Genomic DNA, 16,955 nt, shown 5'->3' on the forward strand with positions numbered 1-16,955 from the left:
ATTATTGTTAGAAAACAAAAGGGAGTAATTTAAAATACACAAGGGAGAGACGTTATATTATGTTAGATAACGATTCAAAAATGTGCCATGGATATAAATGATCAGATGTTTAGAGGAAATATTTTCAGCATATGTTAAACTTGAATAAGCACTTAGAAAAGAAGTAAGACCATGTTGGTCCAATTCCAATATAGGTAGGCCAGAGATGGTAAAGTAATTTAAAGGTACTGATGAACTGATACTGCATTGAGTCTTATTTAACATTTCTCTAAATTAAAAAGAAATACACAGAAAAATACCTCACTGTCCCTGAGAGAGGTCAATCATATAAAGAGCCAGCCCTCTCAAGTGAAAAAATAAAACCATAAGGTAATTTTCAATATGAATAATACATGATAATCTAATCAGAAAAATATAAATCAAACTGTAATGAACTATCAATAGGTCCTGTGGTATCTATTAAAATCTAGGGATAGAATTTAATGTGTCCTTGTTGATCATTCCCCAAAACTATCAGCTCAATATGTCAGGCCAAAAAAATGTCCACATGCTAAACATCACTGGAAAAGGAATTAAAATAAATGAGAAAAGCAAGTTTTGTACAAATCCACTATGAAATCTATAGTACTCTCTACTTATTAACATACTGATTTTTATAACTGAATAAAGGTGATTAAAATACAATAATAGGTAAAATAAGGATCTCCATATTAGGATAAATGGTGAAAGGGAACAGAAAGTTGCAGAAATTCACAGTAAGAGCTCTGGTATTAGTCAGAACTGAGTTCAAATTTCACTCCTTTTACTAAATGGGTAAATGAGGTTCAATTATTTGATCCCACTGGATCTCATTTTTCTCATCCATGAAATGAGGCTAAAACAGAATTGACCTCATAGGATACCAATGAGGATTCTGAGTTAGCAGATATGAAGCAGTTACACAAAGCCTGACATATGCCAGGCAACCAATAAATATTAGTCAATGTTACAGCAAATAATATGTAGCCAACAACAACAACAAAAAAAGAGAGATCAGATCTTTCAAATGTTGAAATTGGTGGGGGGAGGTCTTTTTAATGACTGAAAGGGGGCATTTATAAAGAATCAATGACTAGTATTTTTAAAGTTAGTGCTCATTTTATATAATAGGACACTAATATGGGATATAGAAAGTGCTTATAGACATTTGTAAAAGAAATCATATCAACCAGTGATAAAGTCATGAGTTTATTAGCAAAGCTTGGAGTATTTGGCCATATATCCATACTCATTTGCAATTAAAGTTATAAAGGGCAACCATGCCAAAAATTAAAAACAGAAACTTCTACGTGTCACTGGCAAAAACATGATGTTGACCACAGAGAATCAGACATCCTATTATGAAGGATTTGCATGTAAATATTGTATTACTTCATGTGTGAATATACTTCCTGCTCAACAAGAGTGTAGCCTGTCCTTCTAAACTCTAAACCCCTCTGAGAAAAAGGTCTCCACTGGCAGTATCTGATAGAGTCCCCAGCTTAGAGTAGGTAAGGAATAAATACAGTGTACTTGTGAACTCACACAAGACCAAATCAATACCTTACCTCATATGAATATGAACATTAGGGGAGCAATACCCATAGACACAAAAAGCCAAACACAAACACGCACATAGTCCCTCTTGCTTCAAATTTGCTTTTGCTTAAAATACTTGGGGGAAGGATCAAAAGCACTGGTACATGAACATTATGTAATGTTTACCTCTTAAATTAAAATTATAAATGCTGTTACTTCAACTTCATGAATTAGGCATCTATTTTGAGAAAGTCTCCTAAAACTTTTGTAGAATAAATAAGGATACTGTTTCCCAAACGAATACTGGAATGTGAATAATTTTACTATTATATGTAAATGTTTTATGTGTATTTTGTAAAATTATATGCTCCTTAACCCAACTGAAAATTTTAAATTTTATGACACTTTTTAAGTGTGAATATCTGCAAATTTTTAAGTATCAATCATTTGAGCATCTTTTTTTTCTAATTTTTTGCTAAAACTACTTAAGAATACAAACACTAACTCACCAGGCATTATGAACAATACTTATGGAAGCCATTTTGTAGTAGTACATTAGAATCTCAGGGATAATGGATCATAATCTATTCACATCTCATATTCTAAACAACCCCTGAAATAGTCCATGAATAAATATATTGCACCCAGAGGAAATGGATCATGACTTCAAGTGCATCCATTAATTTTATTACTTGTGTACAGTGCATAACAGACTGTTAGAATAATTTTAATTGTGCACCACCTTCCATGCAAATACTTCAGAAATGCCACTTAAAGTGAAATATTCCTCACCAAGTATATTCATCATTAGCCATGAAGCCAGAGTAGAATAACACAAAACCTGTGTTTAGAATGAAAACTCAAAATAAAGTTTTAATAAATAGTCTCCGATTTTTATTGCATATTAGGTGAGGGTCATTATAAGCCCATTTGGCATCTAATATAATAGCCTAAAATGTAATAGAAATTTACTATGTCCATGAAAATAAGGCCTGAGGATTGTAGACTAAGTTCTAGAGGTCTTTTCGACCACACTAACTTTTATACAATTGATTTTTTAAAATAATAGTTTTTAAAAGTTAATAGGTTTATATAAAATATATACCCCTAGTGAATATAATACATGAATTTACTAAAAGAGCTTTTTTAAACTTTTATTCATAAACATCATTGAATTATGAGAGACAAAGGCCAGATTCCTACTCATATTTGTTTTTGTGACTAATTTCCTCTAACAGTGACAACTATGACCTTCTCCCCCTCTCTCTCTCCATCTTGCGCTCGCTCTCTCTCTCTCTCTCTCTCTCTCACATACACACACACACACACACACACACAAGCATAAAGTTTTTTCCTTTGGAGACTGGAGTCAAAGAATGATGTGTCTGTCAATTAACAACATTTATTGAGTGTGAACTCTGTGTAGACCATTATCCCCAAGTGTCACATGGAGAAATAGGAGACATAAATCAAATTGCCCAGAACTGAGGAGAGAGTAAGAGAAGAGGAAATGAGTCCAACTGTGGGGAAATCTCACTTACTATGGAGGGGCTGGACAACTGCAAATAGTACTATTTCCATGCCCCACTGTTAGTTATACAGACCAGTTGCAAAATGTTTTCCCATTAAAATATATAATCAGAAGAGTTACTGCCACTAAAAATCCTTCACAATGATGTGAAGAGAAGATGAGAGGTTTGGCTTTGAGGCGAGCCAAACTGACTATAATCCCTGTCCTTACCAATCTGACAAAATTTGGTTGCCCAAACTCAAATGGTACCACTCATGTGAAGTACTTAATGAGCTATAAACCGAAATACTAAAAATGCAGTTACACAGTTAATATTATAGATAAGAGGAGTCCTTGTCTGTGTTATCAGTCTGTACTATTTAATTACAATCTTTAGCAGACTTACTATTAGGTATCACCTTAAACACTATAATCTAACACTCAAGGGATGATGGTTTTGAGGCATTCTTCTAGTTTAATATACTAATAATTACTACTTTTATTTAAACATTTCCTTAATGTGATTGTCTTCAGATTCCTAATTAACATACAGGAAGCTACAATTAGAAATTGAAAGGGAAGCACAGTTTAATGTAGAAAACATCACTAACCCTATTAGATAATTATACTATCTCCTCTGAAAATTGTGGTGAAACAATTTTATAGCTTAAAGAAGGGGGAAATGAGCTATGCATATATATGCTTCCAAATAAATGTTTGATACTATTTTTTTTTAAAGATTTTATTTATTTGACAGAGAGAGACACAGCGAGAGAGGGAACATAAGCAGGGGGAGTGGGAGAGGGAGAAGCAGGCTTCCCGCTGAGCAGGGAGCCCAATGCGGGGCTTGATCCCAGGACCCTGGGACCATGACCTGAGCCGAAGGCAGACGCCCAACCAACTGAGCCACCCAGGCACCCCGATACAACTATTCTCTTGGTAATTTTAATATTAATAAAGGAAAACAATTTATGTAAACCAGGTCTTTTTTTATACCTGACTGATAAGGAGCTATCTATAGATGCAAGAATGTTATTTTACAAACAAAATTAAGAATAAAGTATAATTTAAATAGATAAAAATAAAGCAAATTATTAGATATAAAAATACTCCAGATTGTCCTGAAATTCCATAATCTCATACACTGAAAATCTTTTGCTTTGAAGTAAGCAGATCAGTTAAAAACCGTCTGACATAAAACCTCAGGAAATTAAGATTCATTAATGAATAATCAGAGTAATGATATAGTAGCCAGATTGTTTACCATAGTTGTGAAATTATCTAAAATTTTAATTATACCATTTTTGTGTTTAAATAAAAAATTATAAAAACAAACCTTAGAGAAGGTTATGTTGTATCCTTTAAAAAAAAAAGAAGTAAGTACAAATTTGGAAATTCCCCCTTCTCGGCATAACACAGCTACAGGAAAGAAAATTAGATCACTAGGTACCCAATCTAGTCTCTGACTTACTCTCATTAAAATTCTAGAAAGCCAACAATTTCTTGAGATTAAAGTTCTTATTCCCATCTTATATAGTAACAATAAGCTTCATAAAAATTATATTTGTGAAAAATTTCTCTAATAAGAATTTCCCTCCACCATCCACCACTCTCTCAAACTACCCCCATACTTATCCAATCAAATGATGTTGACAGGAATCACAAATTTAATGTTAGTTCAAAAAGGACATGGTTAAGGAATAGATAAATCAGTTCATTATACCAAAATCTATGTTAAAAACTTAGAAACATGATTTTTAAGCTAACATGCTCTCTGTTAGCAGTACTATAGCCTCTCTATTTAGCCTACCAGGATCATGAAGATCACTTACACGCTTGCACAAGAACTGGGGCATCTAAAAGGAAAATGTTCATGTAAAACTTTGAAGTATGCAAGTAATTGAAGCAACCCCCTTTTTTGGTTATAAAAAAGGTTCCAAATAGGGGTGCCTGGGTGGCTCAGTTGGTTAAACATTGGGCTTTGGCTCAGGTCATGATCCCATTGGGCTACCCGCTCAGCAGGGAGTCTGCTTCTCCCTCTGCCCCTCCCCCTGCTTGTGGTGGCTCTCTCTCTCTCTCTCAAATAAATTAAAAAAAAAAAAAGGTTCCAAATAAATTAATATGAGTCTCTTACTGATTCTGTGCATATTTTCCAAATATCAATCATTCTACAATGAAACTCACAGTATAATTAATACTAAAATTCACAATATATTTAATGTTAACTGTACTTTAATATTCTGTAAGTAAGTCTTTCCATTTGATAAAGTAGAGTCAAAATGAAAATTGTCTTTAAATTGATCCTAACTTCTATGCAACTCTGTTATGAGAGTGTTTTCAGGACCTAAGACTGATTTTTTTTTTGGGGGGGGGGATTTTTGGTAATTTTTTTTATTTTTATACTGTGAACATATATCTTAATATTATAGCAATTTGAGCTAGTTTTTTCCCCTTTACATACATTCAAGAGAGATTCATTTAGAGACTCATTACAAAAGTTAAAATTATTATTACACTTAGCAAATACTTTTTCTTTTTTGGGAGGGTCTATTTTGGGAATTCGGTCCTTTTTTTTATTTTATTATGTTACGTTAATCACCATACATTACATCATTAGTTTTTGATGTAGTGTTCCATGATTCATTGTTTGTGTATAACACCCAGTGCTCCATTCAGTACGTGCCCTCTTTAATACCCATCACCAGGCTAACACATCCCCCCACCTCCCTCCCCTCTAGAACCCTCAGTTTGTTTCTCAGAGTCCATAGTCTCTCATGGGTCGTCTCCCCCTTCGATTCCCCCCCTTCATTTTTCCCTTCCTACTATCTTCTTTTTTTTTTAACATATAATGTATTATTTGTTTCAGAAATACAGGTCTGTAATTCAACTGTCTTACAAAATTCACAGCACTCACCATAGCACATACCCTCCCCAATGTCTATCAGCCAGCCACCCCATCCCTCCCACCCCCCACCACTCCAGCAACCCTCAGTTTGTTTCCTGAGATTAAGAATTCCTCATATCAGTGAGGTCATATGACACATGTCTTTCTCTGATTGACTTATTTCACTTAGCATAATACCCTCCAGTTCCATCCATGTCATTGAAAATGGCAAGATTTCGTGGTTTTTTTTTTTTGATGGCTGCATAATATTCCATTGTATATATATATACCACATCTTCTTTAGCCATTCATCTGTCCATGGACATCTTGGCTCTTTCCATACTTTGGCTATTATGGACATTGTTGCTATAAACATTGGGGTGCACGTACCCCATCGGATCACTACATTTGTATCTTTGGGGTAAATACCCAGTAGTGCAATTGCTGGGACATAGGGTAGGTCTATTTTCAACTTTTTGGGGAACGTCCATATTGTTTTCCAGAGTGACTGCACCAGCTTGCATTCCCACCAACAGTGTAGGAGGGTTCCCCTTTCTCCTCATCCTCGCCAACATCTGTCGTTTCCTGACTTGTTAATTTTAACCATTCTGACTGGTGTGAGGTGGTATCTCATTGAGGTTTTGATTTGGATTTCCCTGATGCCGAGTGATGTTGAACACTTTTTCGTGTATCCGTTGGCCATTTGTATGTCTTCTTTGCAGAAATGTCTGTTCATGTCTTATGCCCATTTCTTGATTGGATCATTTGTTCTTTGGGTGTTGAGTTTAAGAAGTTCTTTATACATTTTGGATATTAGCCCTTTATCTGATATGTCATTTGCAAATATCTTCTCCCATTCTGTCAGTTGTCTGTTGGTTTTGTTGACTGTTTCCTTTACTGTGCAAAAGCTTTTTATCTTGATGAAGTCCCAATAGTTCATTTTTGCCCTGGCTTCCCTTGCCTTTGGCAATGTTTCTTGGAAGAATTTGCTGCAGCTGAGGTCGAAGAGGTTGCTGCCTGTGTTCTCCTCTAGGATTTTGATGGATTCCTGTCTCACATTTAGGTCTTTCATCCATTTTGAGTCTATTTTTGTGTGTGGTGTAAGGAAATGGTCCAGTTTCATTCTTCTGCATGTGGCTGTCCAATTTTCCCAACACCATTTGTTGAAGAGACTGTCTTTTTTCCATTGGACATTCTTTCCTGCTTTGTCGAAGATGAGTTGACCATAGAGTTGAGGGTCCATTTCTGGGCTCTCTATGCTGTTCCATTGATCTGTGTGTCTGTTTTTGTGCCAGTACCATACTGTCTTGAAGATTACAGCTTTGTAATAGAGCTTGAGGTACGGAATTGTGACGCCACCAGCTCTGCTTTTCTTTTTCAACATTCCTCTGGCTATTCAGGGTCTTTTCTGGTTCCATACACATTTTAGGATTATTTGTTCCATCTCTTTGAAAGAAGTTGATGGTATTTTCATAGGGATTGCATTAGATGTATAGATTGCTCTACGTAGTATTGACATCTTCACAATATTTGTCCTTCAATCCATGAGCATGAACATTTTTCCATTTCTTTGTGTCTTCCTCAATTCCTTTCATGAGTATTTTATAGTTTTCTGAGTATAGATTCTTTGCCTCTTTGGTTAGATTTATTCCTAGGTATCTTATGGTTTTGGGTGCAATTGTAAATGGGATCGACTCCTTAATTTCTCTTTCTTCTGTCCTATTGTTGGTGTATAGGAATGCCACTGATTTCTGTGCATTGATTTTATATCCTGCCACTCTACTGAATTCCTGTATGAGTTCTAGCAGTTTGGGATGGAGTCTTTTGGGTTTGCCACATAAAGTAACATATCATCTGCAAACAGTGAGAGTTGACTTCTTCTTTGCCAATTTGGAAGCCTTTTATTTCTTTTTGTTGTCTGATTGCTGTGGCTAGGACTTCTAATACTATGTTGAATAGCAGTGGTGAAAGTGGACATCTCTGCCGTGTTCTCGACCTTAGGGGGGAAGCTCTCAGTTTTTCCTCATTGAGAATGACATTTGCTGTGGGTTTTTCATAGATGGCTTTTATGATATTGAGGTATGTACCCTCTATGCCTATACTCTGAAGAGTTTTGATCAAGAAAGGATGCTGTACTTTGTCAAATGCTTTTTCTGCATCTATTGAGAGGATCATATGGTTCTTGTTCTTTCTTTTGTTAATGTATCACATTGATTGATTTGCAGATGTTGAACCAACCTTGCAGCTCAGGGATAAATCCCACTTGGTCGTGGTGAATAATCCTTTTAATGTATTGCTGGATCCTACTGGCTAGTATTTTGCTGAGAATTTTTGCATCCATGTTCATCAGGGATATTGGTCTGTAATTCTCCTTTTTGATGGGGTCTTTGATCTTGGGATAAAGGTAATGCTCATAAAATGAGTTTGGAAGTTTTCCTTCCATTTCTATTTTTTGGAACAGTTTCAGAAGAATAGGTATTAATTCTTCTTTAAATGTTTGGTAGAATTCCCCTGGGAAGCCATCTGGCCCTGGGCTTTTTTTTTTTTGGGAAATTTTTGATAACTGCTTCAATTTTCTTAGTGGTTATCGGTCTGTTCAGGTTTTCTATTTCTTCCTGGTTCAGTTTTGGTAGTTCATACATCTCTAGGAATGCATCCATTTCTTCCAGATTATCTAATTTGCTGGCATATAGTTGCTCCTAATATGTTCTTATAATTGTTTGTATTTCTTTGGTGTTGGTTGTGATCTCTCCTCTTTCATTCATGATTTTAGTTATTTGGGTCCTTTCTCTTTTCTTTTTGATAAGTCTGGCCAGGCGTTTATCAATCTTATTAATTCTTTCAAAGAGCCAGCTCCTAGTTTCGTTGAGGTGTTCTACTGGTCTTTTGGTTTCTATTTCATTGATTTCTGCTTGGATCTTTATTATTTCTCTTTTCCTGCTGGGTTTAGGTTTATTTGCTGTTCTTTCTCCAGCTCCTTTAGGTGTAGAGATAGGTTGTATATTTGAGACCTTTCTTGTTTCTTGAGAAAGGCTTGTATTGTTATATACTTTCCTCTTAGGACTGCCTTTGCTGCATCCCAAAGATTTTTAACAGTTGTGCTGTCGTTTTCATTTGTTTCCATGAAATTTTTTAATTCTTCTTTAATTTCCTGGTTGACCCATTCATTCTTTAGTAGGATGCTTTTAGCCTCCATGTATTTGAGTTCTTTCTGACTTTCCTCTTGTGATTGAGTTCTAGTTTCAAAGCAGGGAATGATCCCAATCTTTTGGTACCAATTGAGACCTGATTTGTGACCTAGGATATGATCGATTCTGGAGAATGTTCCATGGGCACTAGAGAGGAATGTGTATTCTGTTGCTTTGGGATAGAATGTTCTGAATATATCTGTGAAGTTCATCTGGTCCAGTGTGTCATTTAAAGCTTTTATTTCCTTGTTGATCTTTTGCTTAGATGATCTGTCCATTTCAGTGAGGGGGGTGCCAAAGTCCCCTACTATTATTGTATTGTTGTCAATGTGTTTCTTTGATTTTGTTATTAATTGGCTTATATAATTGGCTGCTCCCATGTTAGGGGCATAGATATTTACAATTGTTAGATCTTCTTGTTGGATAGACCCTTTAAGTATGATATAGTGTCCTTCCTCATCTCTTATTATAGTCTTTGGTTTAAAATCTAATTTGTCTGATATAAGGATTGCCACCCCAGCTTTCTTTTGGTGTCCATTAGCATGGTAAATGGTTTTCCATCCCCTCACTTTCAAGCTGGAGGTGTCTTTGGGTCTAAAATGAGTCTCTTGTAGGCAGCATATCGACGGCTCTTGTTTTTTTAATCCAATCTGATACCCTGTGTCTTTTGATTGGGGCATTTAGCTCATTTATATTCAGGGTAACTATTGAAAGATATGAATTTAGTGCCATTGTATTGCCTGTAAGGTGAGTGTTACTGTATATTGTCTGTGTTCCTTTCTGGTCTATGTTGCTTTTAGGCTCTCTCTTTGCTTAGAGGACCCCTTTCAATATTTCTTGTAGGGCTGGCTTTGTGTTTGCAAATTCCTTTAGTTTTTGTTTGTCCTGGAAGCTTTTTCTCTCTCCTTCTATTTTTCAATGAGAGCCCAGCTGGATATAGTATTCTTGGCTGCTTATTTTCCTCATTTAGTGCTCTGAATATATCATGCCAGTCCTTTCTGGCCTGCCAGGTCTCTGTGGATAGGTCTGTTGCCAATCTAATGTTTCTACCATTGTAGGTTACAGACCTCTTGTCCCGAGCTGCTTTCAGGATTTTCTCTTTGTCTCTGAGACTTGTACGTTTTACTATTAGATGTTGGGGTGTTGACCTATTTTTATTGATTGTGAGGGGGGTTCTCTGTGCCTCCTGGATTTTGATGCCTTTTTCCTTCCCCAGATTAGGGAAGTTCTCTGCTATAATTTGCTCCAATATACCTTGTGCCCCTCTCTCTCTTTCTTCTTCTTCTGGGATCCCAGTTATTTTAATATTGTTTCGTCTTATGGTATCACTTATCTCTCAAATTCTGCCCTCGTGATCAAGTAGTTGTTTATCTCTCTTTTTCTCAGCTTCTTTATTCTCCATCATTTGGCCTTCTATCTCACTGATTCTTTCTTCTGCCTCATTTATCCTAGCAGTTAGAGCCTCCATTTTTTATTGCACCTCATTAATAGCCTTTTCGATTTTGACTTGGTTACATTTTAGTTCTTTTATTTTTCCAGAAACGGTTTCTCTAATACCTTCCATGCTTTTTTCAAGCCCAGGTAGTATCTTTAAAATCGTCATTCTGAACTCTAATTCCGACATCTTACTAATGTCCGTATTGATTAGGTCCCTGGCAGTCGGTACTGCCTCTTGTTCTTTTTTTTGAGGTGATTTTTTTCCATTTTGTCATTTTGTCCAGAGGAGAACAGATGAATGAGAGAACAAAATGCTAACAGGGTAACAACAAGCCCAAAAAAATATAAACTAAACAAATCAGACAAGACCTGAAACCGGAGGAAAAGAAAGGGAAAGAAAGAAAAGAATAAAAAAAAGAATAAAAAAAAAAAAAACATATGATCAAATATGATCAGGCTGTTGCATAGATCAGTGCCACACACTAGATTTTGGGTGTATTTTGGTCTGTTAGAAGAAATGGCCTCCCAAAATTTTAAAGAATGAAAAGCTTATATATGTACAAAAATAAGGGTAAATACGATGAAAGGATGGAATGTGACTGTAAAGATGAAAATTATAAAAGATTTTATAAAAGGAATTGATAAGGTAAGAAGTTGGTTGAAAAAAGAAAGAAGAGAAAATAAAAAAAAGGGGGGGAGAATGTGATCAGGCAGGAAACTAGAACAAAGCCATACACTATAGAGATTTAGGGTATATTTTGGTCTGTTAGAAGAAACTGTATCCCGAAATTTTAAAGAGAGAACAACATATATATATACCAAAAATAAGGTCAACTACTATGAAGGGATAGAATATGACTCTAAAAATGAAAAATAAAAAAGATTTTTAAAAAAGGGATTGATAAGATGTTGGTTGATAAAGGGAAAAAGAAAATTCAAAAAAATAGAAAAAGAAAAAAGAAAATTAAAAAAATTAACTTTGAAAGACTAAAGAATCAGGGGGAAAAAAGTCATGAATTCTTTGTGCTGCATTCCCCTAGTGCTGGAGTTCTGGACCTAAGACTTATTTTTAACAAAATTCTGCAACATCATGTCAAAGTCACTTCTACATTGACATCAATGGTAATCTCTGCACTTTTAAGAATTTTAAGACACTCCCCCTTTTCCTCAGCACCTTTCTTAATTTCCTTTAACAAACTGCCTTTGAGACTAATAGGTTTTGTTTTCTGCATTTCTTAATACTAAAAATTCATTCTTTCAGTAGGTATTTAGAAATGAACAAAAGTAGATTTTGAAATATGTCTAATATATTTTATACCAGTTTTGAACCAGAATGATACAAGTATTGAATTTTTTTTTTGCAGGTCTTAGATTTTCATTCTGAAGGAAAATTTAAAAGAGGACTTCTAAAATCATTCCAGATACTAAAAAAAAACCACTCTAATCTTACAGTAAATTATCTGAAGTAGAAAATTCAGCTTTCTATGTATGTATACAAATATAGAAAATACTATAAAATGCTCTTAAAGATATTAGTTATGCTTATTCTTACACCTATTTTACACTATGAATATGTGTTAAATATTGTTAGCACAAAACAAACTATAAATTTGTATTAGTTGCATAATATTAATAACACTGTAGAAGAATGACTTGTCTTTATCTTAATTTTTGAGGATTAGAGATGTGGTTAAGAGGAATAACCATTTACATGAGGTCATCAATGAAGTACCATGATTCAGCTCTTATTTTCCTTCTTTATAAATAAAAGGACAAGAATGTATGTGTTTTATATGGGTATGTTTTATTGTAACTCCATAGCTTAAACCTGAGAAAAGAAATTCTGGGCTTGTAAATTTAAGACCTTAACCGAGATAATGGTTAGAAACCTGGTTTAGAGAAACCTCATTTCATCCTTCGGCTTTATGAGCCAAACCAGTAAATTCCAGTTTTTGGTTCTATGGCAGCAGAGCTATTGTTAATTAGGGTGAGGGGTCCCAGTGAAATATACCTGGAGAGAGGTACTCCAGGCACTTAGGCATGTGTCTGCCTTCACTCAACAGTTTGCACAATTACATAAAATAAATGTTATGAAATTTATTCTGTGTAAGACCGAAAAAAAGGAACAAAAAGTTAGAATCCTTGAGTGATTGAATGGAGCAGCAGAAATGCTCTAGGTATAGCCAAAATTTGAGCCTAATCACATAACAGTCAGACCTTATCTTTATTGGCATAACACACGAGAAGCTTAAAATTTGATCGATACGGTAAACCTATGAGCAATGTCTCAAATCACACCCCTAGCTCTTACTGGTCTTTGCTCTCCACACAAGTTAGCATTTTTCTTCAAAAGTATTATTATTTTCTGACCAAAATTATCTAAGTAACTGCCTTAACTTTGCTTTGCTAAGAAGAATTTCACCAATTAATATTTATTAGGGACCTAATGTATGTCCTGATTTTTCTTCATGCTTCCTAAATTTAGAGCTTTGAGGGCAATAACCTAGAAAATGACATCATCACTAATCATATGATCATTTTAAACCAGTATGTGGTTTTAATTACCAAAAAAATCATTCCCTACATTTCTAAATTTTAAGTGCTTTTTGAATAATGATCTGAGTTAAGGTATCCTTGACATTTGATTATGAAAAGAGACCATTTAAAAGTATAGATTTTACAGTGGCTTATAAAAATAAAAAAGTGACAATATAGTTGCTACGGGGAAATTGTGTAGTGGCTACAAGCCTATTTTTTAGATCACAAAATTTCATTTAATATGAGTATGCTGTTATCAAATTCATCAGTTACACCACCCAGCAACATACAGCTCAACAACAACCTTTCAGTATTTTGCACTGTCTATATATTCATTAACTTGTTAAGCCAATCCTCAGCTGTCATGTTTGCTTGTTTTTATTATTAACCAAATACAGTCATGGGGCTCATTAAAAGAAAAAAAAAATGAACTGATTTCCTAAGAAGATCACTGAACTTTTTAATGCCAACATGACAATTAAGGCAAAAAATAATTCATACACAATATTTATGCTCCAGAATGCAGGAAGGTCCTGGAAACAGCTGACATGCACAACAAAAACATTTGTTACATTTTGTTATTATACACTTGTAAACATATCCTGTGAAATATGTAAAAAAAAGTCTTGTTTGAAAATAGCATTATCCCTGATTCTCATAAATTACTTATATCTGGAAATGAATGTAGTATGACAATGACAATTTCAAAGAAGTTTGTTCAAAACCGATGTCAATAACATTTTGTTCAGATAGCTTCTGAAGCACTGTTAGGAAAAACTAATTTTAATTCATTCTCAAAAAAGAAAAAATATTTGGGGGAAAAAAAAAAAAAAGCAAGAGGCGCCTGGGTGGCTCAGTCAGTTAAGCATCAGACTCTTGATTTTGGCTCAGGTCATGATCTCAGGATTTTGAGATCAAGACCCACCTTGGGCTCTGTGCTGGGCATGGAGCCTGCTTAAGATTCTCTCTCTCCCTCTGCCCCCATCCCCCCCCCCCCCCCCCACCCCCTGCTCACAGGTGCCCTAAATAAATAAATAAGAAAAAAAGAAAAAATGTGTTAGCTTTGTACTTTTACCTTACTCAAAAAGAGCTGAAGTTAAAAAAATAAAGTTTCCCCTGAGAAGACATTTGTAAAATGAGTTGAAAAAAAAAAAATGAAAAACACCATAGAAAATGTCAAATACATTACTAGCCACAGGTATGCTGATGAAGCCTTACATATAATTTTGGTCTGTTTGGAAAAATACATTGCAAGAATTACTTAAAATCAGATCACAATCAGTTTATATATAGTATATGATTGCTTACATTTCCAGTGATTTCTGCAAACATTGTTTTCTTAAATTATTTGGACAAATGCTAGCAGGATTTGCATTAAAATTGATTTCTCTGCAACAGATTGATAAAATATTCTAGCACATACCATTTTCTTCCACTGGACTCAAAGATGAATTTCCTCTAATAATTCGCTTAGCATTAAGAAAGAATAAAAAAAGCTCACAAACTCACTTTAATTTAAATTTGCATTCAGGAAGTTCTTGTCTGATATAATTCAGCTGATAAATATGAACCTATGTGTTTATCAAATCCCTAAGAAGATTATCTAAATCAACTCCGTGTAATTACCATTCACCATCTGTTCCACCAGGGCCTGAGCTGATCTGCTGGCATCTTGCAGTTTTCTGAACTTCTCGGCTTTTTCTCGCTCTATGGCCTGCAGCATGACAGCAAAGGTGAGTATTTCAATACAAAGATTGTGAAGCTACACAGTAATTATAACTTCTACTTGCCCTTTCAAGCCTTAAGATATTTCACTCTGTCAGCTTATCGTGTGAACCTAAAGATTTTTTTTCTCAAGTTTCTTGGCACCAGAAGCATCCAAATGACAATGAAAGCACAAGCCATTTTCATATTGAATTGCTACTACTTTTAATAAGATTTCTACTCTTAACTTTTTTTTTTACACAATAGTTTCTGATGCACTGTAATATAAGGCTGCAAAAAAAACCCACAAGAAAACAAAAGCAAATAATAAGAAACAATGAAAGTATAAAGTGACAGAGACAGATAATTAAAACTTAAATTTGTCTTTTAAATACACACCACTGAAATTACTCCTAATAACTTAAGTACGTATTCTGTATTAAAAATCAAATAGAAAATCTTGTAAGTATATAAAAAGGGAAAAGCACATTAGAATGAATAATTTAGCAAAAAAAACCCATATTTACCTAAATACAAGACTACAGGTTAATTTTTCTCTCTAAAACTTTCAAAGTACTCCCATTTCAAGGAAAAATAGATTCAGTTTCGAAAAGCTTTCTAAATTCTTTTGTTCATTTCTCCTAACTTAAACATAACTTTTGAACAACAAAACCACAATGATTTGAATTAACAAAATCTAGCATTTAATACTGTTGGGTTTAGTTAATAATGTCTCTACAGATATATATTACATATACATAAGATATATATTATATATATTCAACTATGATACAACTGAACTGTATTATCATAATCATTAAAAATATGTGGCTATAGCATTATGTTGTATGTCCTAAAATATAACTACCTGCAGAAAAAGCAAGCTTTAAAGCATTTAACATATAGTTGGAACAATACTTCTGTGACCCAAAAATAGCATCATACAAAGATTTCACTTGAGTTTGTGACAGGAGGTTATTCCATATCCAACTTTTTTTTTAAATTTTAATTCGATCTATAGGTCTCTAAACAAATGTTACAGGGTATAATATTGGAGTACAGGTAGGAGGCCTGTAATCGACATGTGCACACTCTGCAGAGCATTGTTCAATAGAACTTTCTGCAAGCATGAAAATATTATAGATCTGTGCTGTCCAATACAGTAGCCATTAGCCACATGTGGGTACTGAGTACTTGAAAGGTAGCAAGTGTGACTAAGGAAACTAATTTTTCATCTAATATAATTAAATTTAAATTAAAAAAGCTACCATGTGTCAAGTGCCAATTGTAATTCTACAGTGCAGATCTAGTGCCTTCCCTTTTGAAATCCAATACAGACAGACAGAAAGACAGACATGTAAACTAAATACAGATGAAGATACTATGGCAACATCAGAAATACATTCAGAGAAATAAGTAATCATCTTATCGCTAAACTAGACTATTTCCCAAGCACACCAAATGATAGGAATGCTCACACTATAATCCATACATTCTAAAATATTTAAAATGATTCTCCAATTTAAAGAAATAACCACAATTAAAAAGAAGCCTTTTAAAATGGATTTAAGACAGAGTTTCGTGAACTGGGATTATTGGATTCAGGGTCAAGAATGCAAAGTGCTGGAGGAAAAAGATGGCAAAGGAGTAGGGGACTCTATTTCAACTGGTCCCCGGAATTGAGCTGGATATCTACCAGACCACTCTGAGCACCCACGAAACCAGCCTGAGATGTAAGAAGATCTGGATCTCTAGAAGCAGAATATCACATGCAGTTGGTTTCAAGGTACGAAGCGGTGAGCCCTGATTCCGCGGGCAGATATCGGAGGATAAAAGGCAGCGGGAGGGAGCCTGGCCCTGGGGATCCTACACCGCCGGTGAGTGACAGCCTCGTGCGCGGGGGACGGGGCACAGACTTGCAGACCGGTAGCGGCTGGGAAAGGACTTTAGGGCAGCCCCCGGGGCGGAAACCCGGAGCGGAGGGGTCGCGCCTGCGAACTGGGCGCAGCTGGTGGTTTTAGAAGCACAAAGGGCAGAAATGTGCCCCAACCTGGAGGCAGGACTGAGTCCTGCCACTGAGTCCACTCCTCACCACAGGGGGGCAGGGCAACTCTGCCCAAACAGGGTTGCCTGAGTA

General features: G+C 35.1%; 1 protein-coding gene across 13 annotated transcripts in view; it reads right to left on the reverse strand.

Annotated features, from left to right (window-relative positions):
• DMD (dystrophin) overlaps nt 1-16,955 on the reverse strand; it is a 2,446,616-nt gene that overhangs the window by 1,344,436 nt on the left and 1,085,225 nt on the right. For all 13 annotated transcript variants that reach the window (XM_032426633.1, XM_032426634.1, XM_032426635.1 and 10 more), the window contains one exon: nt 14,741-14,828. In XM_032426633.1, the coding sequence (XP_032282524.1) occupies nt 14,741-14,828 (88 nt within the window). The remainder of the gene's footprint in view (nt 1-14,740; nt 14,829-16,955) is intronic.

The sequence above is a fragment of the Phoca vitulina genome, unplaced genomic scaffold (assembly GCF_004348235.1).
Source record: "Phoca vitulina isolate PV1807 unplaced genomic scaffold, GSC_HSeal_1.0 scaffold35, whole genome shotgun sequence".
Classification (NCBI taxonomy): domain Eukaryota; kingdom Metazoa; phylum Chordata; class Mammalia; order Carnivora; family Phocidae; genus Phoca; species Phoca vitulina.